General features: G+C 37.7%; 1 protein-coding gene across 1 annotated transcript; it reads left to right on the top strand.

Moving 5' to 3' along the window:
* Positions 1 to 6,020: 6,020 nt before the first annotated feature.
* On the top strand, positions 6,021 to 8,693 carry six3b (SIX homeobox 3b). Its single transcript, XM_051125109.1, has 2 exons — positions 6,021 to 6,944; positions 7,833 to 8,693. Exons 1-2 carry the CDS (start codon positions 6,253 to 6,255, stop codon positions 8,020 to 8,022), a joined length of 882 nt encoding a protein of 293 aa, XP_050981066.1. The 5' UTR covers positions 6,021 to 6,252; the 3' UTR covers positions 8,023 to 8,693.
* The last annotated feature ends 315 nt before the right edge of the window (positions 8,694 to 9,008 follow it).

The raw sequence follows: 9,008 nt of genomic DNA, 5'->3' as shown, positions 1-9,008 counted from the left end.
GCACGAACTGAAGTGGGAGGAATCGGTAAGTGGAAGGAGGGGGCTGAGCTTTCAAAGAAATCATGCAGGGGGACTGCCTGTCGAGGTGGAATTGAATGTTTTTGCCGTTTAGCAACTGTTTAGCATTTAATTTCGCATGTGACGCTTAATGAGCCCAGCCCTTGCTCTGATCTCTCAGTGTTAGCCGAATTGAGAATTAATTGCATTCGTTCTCTCTCCCCCGTCCTCCCTGCTCGTCGTGACGCGGTTTTTAGTCTCCTTTACGAGGAAGCTCACAGACAGCAAAATAGGCTTTTCAACTTTCTTGTTTAAGCCTACACGCTGACCTCTTGTGGAGTAGAGCTCGCCGTGAAAGCACAGTATTAGCAGTCGTGTTGTTTTTCCACCTGTGGAGGGGTATATGAGTTCCTCTAGCTATGGACCCAGCACGTCAGGCAAATTATTGACTTAAAGCAACTAAGATTTGTTCACTTAACTATATTTAATAGAGAGACAGATGCAGTTAATGTCATAAGCTTTGCTTTGAGGAACATCTGGAAGCTCTCTGAAATATTGTCTATTACTAAAGTCATCATGTAAACATCTCATCTTTAATCATGACGTGAATGGATTTAGCGCTTTGTGCAATATGACATCTGCTGCTGCCAACATAAATTGGCATTAACACCCTTTAAATCTCACCCAGCTGCTGTACCACTCTCTCGGTGGCAGTTTTTCTGTATTGTTATGGTCGTTTATTTTATTTTTTGTTAGTATCGGTCTTGAGCTCTGAGGTCGTTCTTCACACTCAATTAGCCTCCATGTTGGCATTCCACTGCATACATCAATTATCCACTAGTTTTGTCTTGAATGCCTTGTCCAGTTCGGTTCTTATTCAGTCTGCTTCTGTGTCTGAGGCTTGTGTCTCTCTATTTTTCTCTGTCCTTTTCTTTTGCAAAATGCTGGGTTCCATCTCCATTATAAAAATGCAAAGGGTTCACACTCATCAAGAGTTCATTACTCCTTCAGAAATCATGGGAAAGATTAACTATTTCACAGCAGAATAACAAACAATGTTAATGTGTAAAATAAGTAAAATTAAAGAATCGTATTATCCACCTTTTTCTTCAAAATACGTAAGGAAGTACGCCTATGGGTGAGACTTCCAGTTCATTAGCCGCTATAGGGTAATAAGGAGAAAAATAACAATGTGCAGTAAACGGTGAAAATGTTTGCACTACAAACCAATGTGTTCATAATTAAGATAATATATTAAAATGGCATGTTACGATACACCAATTTGCAATATCAAGCAGCAAAATTAGCTGTTTTGTACAGCTAAAAATAGCTGGATGCAGATGAGTCCAGAAGCCTGACCCATACAGTTTACAAATGGCTGCGCCCGTTGTTACGAGGGAAAAAGGTTGATACACAAATAATATTTCATATCCACTTTTTTTCTGAACGCAGAAGTCCCGCCTGACTGGAACGATGCAATTAATTAACATATTTAGTCAATAAGTTAAACTTGCACAAATTTTATATTTAGTTATATTGAAAGTGTTTCAATTCAGTCGATCTTTTTAACCTCGTTTTAACATAGGAAATAGGAAAGCACCCAAAAGGCAGTTAGAATCCATCATGGCACCGCTCATCGGTTACTGAGGAAAAAGGGTGCATAAAAATGAAAATATTGTCATTATTTACTCATCATCATGTTTTTCCTCATAACTTTCTTTCTAATGTGTAAAACTGATTTTTTGAAGAATATTCTGGCAATACATTTCAAATGATAATGAAAGTAACTAAGCATTTGGGCTTAAAAATGACACCCACACACAAAACACACAATCACAAAAGTGTCATAAAGATGCTCAGTACTTCTTATGCACTGTTCCAGCTCTTCTAACGTTGTGTAAGAAGCAGTCAGACTTTCATTATTCAATAGTCATCTTGCAAATTCATGAGAGAAATAGCAATGTCGATTCATGAACAAATCTTTGTTGTTCAATGAATCAGTGGATTCATTTCACAAAATAGTCTGAATGATTCATTCACCAACCAAATTGATATGATTTGCCAGTAAAACTCACAAACTAGATGATTATCCGCGACTAATGGCTTTGAATTTGGTTTAAAATTGAAAAACTCAAACCTACTCCTTACAAGGTTAATGCATGTCAATTCCCTTCATGATACTTTTATGGTGCTTTAGATCCTTTTCAAGCTTGACAGCTCTTAAAAATATTCACCTTTTGCGTTCCACGTTCAAGAAGAAAGTCGTACAGGTTTACATACAGACATGAGAATGGGTAAACGACACATTTATATGTGTATATATAGTATATAATTACATAAAACCAAGTGTTAATGCTCATACTATGGTTACTGGAACAAAACTGAATTTGCTATTGATGACAGAAGAGGATGAGGTGAAAGAAGGTGCAGTGACTAGCTTTATTTTTTAATTTTTGAGTAAGTATATTTTACAAAAAGCAAAAGTAGTCTTTCTTTTTGTATTTGCTAAACATGGGACATAACGAGGTGTGTAATGAGCTGAACATTAACGTACCGTGATCCATTTCATACTGATAAATCACCTCAAAGTGCATGTGAATTCACCTGGATGACCTTCTACACTTTGTGTGTGGCTTACTGCTCTTAGGATGAACTTTAAGGAAATTCAGGAATTCGGAAATGAGAGAATGAGTCTGTATGAAACAGTGGCTGTGTGCTGCGGTACAAGGACAGGCAGGCTTTTGGCTCTTATTCATGACTGAGCAATAAAGATGCCTGAAGCTTCAGTTTCAGGTGCAGATTAAAAAAAAAAAAAAAAAAACATATTTCATGACATTGCCTTTACCCATTTAAAAGACATGGAAAAACCTCTTGACACACACACAATACATCTCATTGGTGAAATCCATTGTCATATGGCCATTACCGCTATTAAACAAATTATGCTCTGAACCTTGGTCACATGGATCAAGGTAAACTGCACAGTACCATTAAGCAGCTTGTCCCAATGACAATACTGTTAAACACTGGTTTATGGGCCACTGTTGCAGAAAATCTCACTTCAGACAGGATGAGCTTATGTTTCTGTAAGTAGGCGACCACAATTTACATTTGCAACAGCCCGGCCAGGCATGTTCAGGCTAGAGAAGCATTTTTAACCAAAATAAGATTATCATACTCGCTTCTGATGAGAGGTTTGGATTAATAGCTTTGATTAATAGAATAGCTTTGACCAAGGAGGATTTATTCAATATCATTTTACCTTATTCTTGCTAAAACACTACATGCGTGTGAGCCATATGCTATGTGGATCAGTGTGCAATGACAATGACGGATTAAACTGGGTTTTTATCTTCGCTCAGTTCCAGTCTAATGTAGTTTTTGAGAAATAAAAAGCATTGTTGTCTTACAAAGAACTGTTCATGTGCCTACAGTGTGCTTCAGACTGAAGGACTGGCTAGTAAAACAAGCAGGGCAGATATAATTATATGCAATAAATATTTTAAATATGAACTGATGAATATGGTTGGTGGCTGCAGACAGCTGTCCAACATGAATGATTAATTTAGTGCCCAGGTAATGTCTTCATATCCAGCATAGCAAGTCACATTCAAACATTCAGATGGCTCAACATCTGTTCTATGGGAATTAACACACTGCAGACTTTAATTAAATATGCATGGGGTATCTAAAATATGCCATGCAAATAACCCGTCAATTTTGATATCAAACATACTTCTTATTGTCTTCAGTTTTAATACACAAACTTGCATGTGCAAATGTTAGGCTATGTATAATTCTAACAGCGTTTTTAATCGTGCTTGTGTAAATTATACAATTTGTGAGGAATTCAAGGATCGTTAATTGTCGTTTTGTGTCCTTTGGCTTACAAAACGGCCTCTTTTGAAGTCCAAAAAATTAATTAAAAACAAGCCTTTTACCAAAAGAAACTGAATTTTAACTAACAGGTTGCTTAATTATAATTAATTGAGTGTTATAAATAGTTCAGTGTTTGAAAGCTATTGCCAGTATTTTGTTTTTAGTTTCACCGTGGATGTTTGTTTAACTATGATGCTGGTCAGCACCGGAAAGCGGTGTCTGCAGATGATTCTAGACCGTCTGATTGACTCCTCCCGGCTTCAGAGCTGGAAGCTCGGTGAAGGTGAAGGGCGACTTGTTGCATGAGCTGTGGATACCCTTTCCATACACTCCCGTACTGATTCACGATACATGGACAATTACGCTTCAACGAAAGCGTTTTTTAAGAACAAGTTCATCTGGCAAATTTACGTTTCGTGTTTATTTTGTAATTCTGTAACAGATTTGTAAGTGTTGTTAAGCTTACCCACACTGATAAGCTGCCTTAAGCTTTACCGTGGATTATTAAGACTTCTCCAGCGACGAAAATCCAAAAGTAATCGCAGATTAATTTTGTATCCTGTTATCTGTAACTTTAATAAACGGTTTTGACTGTCGACCTAATGCGTGCCTGAAAGTGTTTGTGCATCCTCTGATCTAATGCAAAGTGTTCTGAATGTGACTGTCCCCTTGACCGTATCATTTCAAGGTCATTTCAAAGTTCAGCTGCACTGTGACCTTTAATATATTGTGTAAATAAGTTAGTTCAACTGTATAACAACCAATCAAATATAAATTTCAATAGGCCTGTATTTCTTCATTTAAGAATTCTTTGAAGCATCAGTAAAAAAATAAATAAATAAATAAATGATGAATAAAAATTGAGATAATAATAATAATTTCTGCATTTAAATGTGTATTTTGTTTTAAGCTGCAGCATTTCAGAACCGTAGTGACCAAAATTTAGACGTTTCGGTTTACAAGTTTACAAAACGTGCTCCTTAGAGCGCTTTGGTTGATTTTTGTGCTCAGTTCGACTGTAAATAGAGGTTCATATTTGCAGTGAACACGATATTCAACCAATTAACTAATCCTGATGAACAAAGACGTCTCGTTACTTGTCTACGGGGCGCGAGATTAGTGCTTTTGTTTGCAGTTATTATTATGCCAACACCTGTAGCCTAGAAAAGATAATGTTTAAATCTTGCCTTGGAGCAATGCCGTTTTTAAAATGGTTCTAAACGCATGTTATTATAGCAATGACGTTTTTTCTTTCTTCTTTTTCTTTGTTTTTTTAATCAAATGCCCAATTAATCACTAATGATAAATCTGCAGACATCGCCGCCTTTTAACTGTACACATTAATCTTTAATGTAAGACAGTAGTGGTGTGCCCACTGGAGAGAAGGCCATTAAGCACTAAGCCCCAGGATAAACAGACAATTAGGCCAAGTGAATTAACTTGTTTGTGGCATTAATTACACGCTTTGTGCAAACAAAAAGCCTTGTGAAAGAATGTTATTTGACTCAGGCCTAACAAGCCGATCTTGTTTCCTACTGACATTTTATCTTGCCTTTTAAATTGATAAAGAGGCGAAAGAACTAATAATAATTACACGGAATACGCATTATGCTGTAGGCTAATACCACGCGTATTATAGTATCATAACAATTACAGATTGAACATATACAAATATATACATATATATTAAACATGATTTGTTTTTGCAAATAAGTGCTAATGTTTTTTTAAGGATCGTTTACTATTCAGATGTTATTTTGTTTTTAGCTGTTACGTTAACGGGTTTTCAATTGCTTTTTCTTAAAGAAAAAAAAGTGCATGTACACCAACAACTAGCCTAAAATAAATTTTCATCTTTTTAATTACAAAAAAAAAAAAGAAAAGTCCTCTCAGTCCTTCTATGCTGTGTAAATGTTTGATTAATAACGGTAGGTTATTTATCTATTGACTAGCTCCCAAACTTTCACACCTACGCGCGGAAGCAAACTCGCTGTAATATAGCAATATTCCACCTTTTAATCCTCCTACCGTCGAGTGAACTGGCGCACCATTCGCCTGCTTGAAAACATCCCGCAGTGAGTGGCCAGTTCTGATTGGAGCGACGATAAAACCCTGCGCGCAAAGCAAGTGTGGAGAAGAGCAGCGCGCACTGGCTAATGACGGGCGAGCTTGACAGTGATTGGCAGGGCTGCCATGACAACCACAGCACGACACCAGGAAGACCAATAGAAAAGCGAAACAAAATGTTTCACCGTTGCACTCGAAGTTGATTAAGGGTAGATATTACGCGTTCGGTGGCACTGCAGCGATAGCGGCGCAAACACGACGTCAGTTTTGCCGTCTTTTCCCGTCTGTTTGTCTCAGTCCGGCGACTCCATGGTGTTCAGGTCTCCTTTAGAGCTTTATCCCTCACATCTTTTCCTGCCCAATTTCGCGGATCGCCCTCTGCTTCTAGCGGGCAGCATTCCCAGAGCGAGATCCCCGGAGGACTTACCAATGTTTCAGCTGCCCACCCTAAACTTCTCGGCGGAACAGGTGGCCAGCGTGTGCGAGACGCTGGAGGAAACCGGGGACATCGAAAGACTCGGACGCTTCCTTTGGTCCTTGCCCGTGGCACCCGGAGCCTGCGATGCCATCAACAAGCACGAGTCCATCCAGCGAGCCCGAGCGGTGGTCGCGTATCACACTGGAAGCTTCCGTGAATTGTACCACATCCTGGAAAACCACAAGTTCACCAAAGACTCTCATGGAAAACTGCAAGCGATGTGGCTCGAAGCGCACTACCAAGAGGCAGAGAAGCTGCGCGGTCGTCCCCTCGGACCCGTTGATAAATACCGGGTCCGCAAGAAGTTCCCCTTGCCACGGACCATCTGGGATGGCGAGCAGAAGACGCACTGTTTCAAGGAACGGACTCGCGGCTTGTTGAGGGAGTGGTACCTACAGGATCCTTACCCAAATCCGAGCAAGAAAAGGGAACTGGCACAAGCCACTGGACTGACTCCCACTCAAGTGGGCAATTGGTTTAAAAATCGAAGGCAAAGAGACAGAGCGGCAGCTGCCAAAAACAGGTCAGTTTAATGGGTTTAATTGAAATTGGGGAGGAAATAAAACGAATACTTGCGTGAATATAAAGGCAATTTATAAACTGCAAAAGACAGCGAATGTTGTCACACAATCTGCATGATGTGCTCGATCTTGGTTGAAGGAATTCAAGCAATATTATTTTATTTATGTGAAGAAACAAAAATGAATTTTGCTATTGCATTTCAGCATTATTATTATTTTAGTCAATTTCCTGAATTTAATTGTTAACGCTTTAGAACGCGTATACTTTTATTTGGTGTTTTTAAATCTAAAATAATGACTAAATGTGCAGTTCTTTGATAATTAAGCAAATTGGAAAATAATCATGACAGCACAACTGCAATTTGCAGTTTATTTTTTCCAGAAACAATTACATATTTGTTTTACCTTCTCTGCAAATAAATAATATATAATAAAAATGTACGTGTTTTGAAAAAATGTACATTTGGCAGTGTATTGCATATTCTTTAAATGCAAAATACATTTACGAAAAACAAGCCTATATTTTCATATAGCGTAAACTGATATTATCTTATATATATATAAAATTAGATTAATAATTTTTTATAATTAGAAATAAATTTCAGTTTTTAATTGAGATTATTTTGTAGTTAATAGAAATGAATGTATTTGAAAAATATAAGCTAGTAAATAAATATAAATATAAGCATCCTTATATAAACACTGGCTTGTGTAACTAAATCGCTTTTTACTTTTATTGGTGTGATCTCACATTTCACAGAGTAAATCAAGTTTGTTTTTATTGGAGACCATGCAACCCGTCGAATTCAAACCATACCCCCTGTAACGTATGTACAGCTGAATATTATATTGCATAAAGGATCTAATTTTCTAAATGCTTGTCTTTTTAGGCTTCAGCATCACGGACTGGGTCAAAGCGGCCTGCGCTCCATGTCAGAGTCCGGGTGCACACCGCATAGCTCGGCCGAGTCGCCGTGCGCGGCCGCCAGCCCCACTACCAGCGTCTCCAGTATGAATGAACGAGGCGACGGCGGGACCATTCTCTCAGTTACCGACAGTGACTCTGATTTCGATGTATGATGCACCGTCAGACAAATATGGAACATTTTTGCCCAGAGAAAAATGAACTTGTGAGAAATTGTGGGCAACATGGGGGCCGGCCATTTTGCCAGCTTGTGTTCGACAAAAGGAGAAAAGCATGCTGTTTTTCCAGCGCTTCAACGGACTGACGCCCTTTCCTTTCATTTCCAAGGCCTACACGACCATTTTGCATGTTCATTTGTGAATATTTTACATTTTTAAAAGGCATTTATGAAGTGGAGTTTGAGAAAGTAGAACTCGATGCTCAAAGAAATGAGTGAGCCGGAGAGACAATTTTGTTATTTTGTGTTTATCAGACAATCGTTGAAGTCAAAAGCACCTTTATTCCCCCTTCGTCTTTTACTCGACAGCAGATGCTCATACTAATTTTATCTCGAGATTTATATTGAATTGTCCATGTCCGATTCAAAGTTTTCCTTAGGTCTAGGCTTGTCTAGATATGCTTGTATGATATCGCAATTACGCCACTCTCTTTCCTGCAAATTTCTTTATGTTGTGTCCATAAAGCGTGAGTAACTGTCTGTTAAGTGCTTGGAGATTTTAAGTGTCTATTCATTCTGCTCGTTTTTATACTGTAAATGGGTTAATGGCGCTGAAAACACAGTGTTATGGGTCACTTTTATGCAAATAAATATAATTTAATATAATGACTATCAGAGTATTATTTGTTTATTTAATGAGTTGGCATTGTGGCATTTTGTCAAGATATTCGCATTCTGTACATTAGTTTCTTGTTCGTTTTTATTTTTATTTTAGGAGTTTCTTAATTTTGTTATTTCTATAGTGAAAACATGTTAATTCCAACTTGGAACCATGTTATTGCTTTCGTTCTTTTATTTCTTTCATTTTAAATTTCGTTACCTTTTACCTATTAATATTATTATTATTATTATTATTATTATTATTATTGACGTAGTAGAATTGTTCATTGGCGCAAACGAGTTTAAAATAACACGAATATATTT

Source organism: Labeo rohita, chromosome 12, assembly GCF_022985175.1.
Source record: "Labeo rohita strain BAU-BD-2019 chromosome 12, IGBB_LRoh.1.0, whole genome shotgun sequence".
Lineage (NCBI taxonomy): Eukaryota > Metazoa > Chordata > Actinopteri > Cypriniformes > Cyprinidae > Labeo > Labeo rohita.
This window is presented reverse-complemented; position numbering and strand designations above follow the sequence as displayed.

Excerpts from the sequence above, each read along its gene's own strand:
- six3b (XM_051125109.1), top strand. The coding sequence starts at position 6,253 with ATGGTGTTCAGGTCTCCTTTAGAGCTTTATCCCTCACATCTTTTCCTG. Across the intron at positions 6,945-7,832 it reads GCGGCAGCTGCCAAAAACAG|GCTTCAGCATCACGGACTGG; the intron begins GTCAGTTTAATG and ends TTGTCTTTTTAG.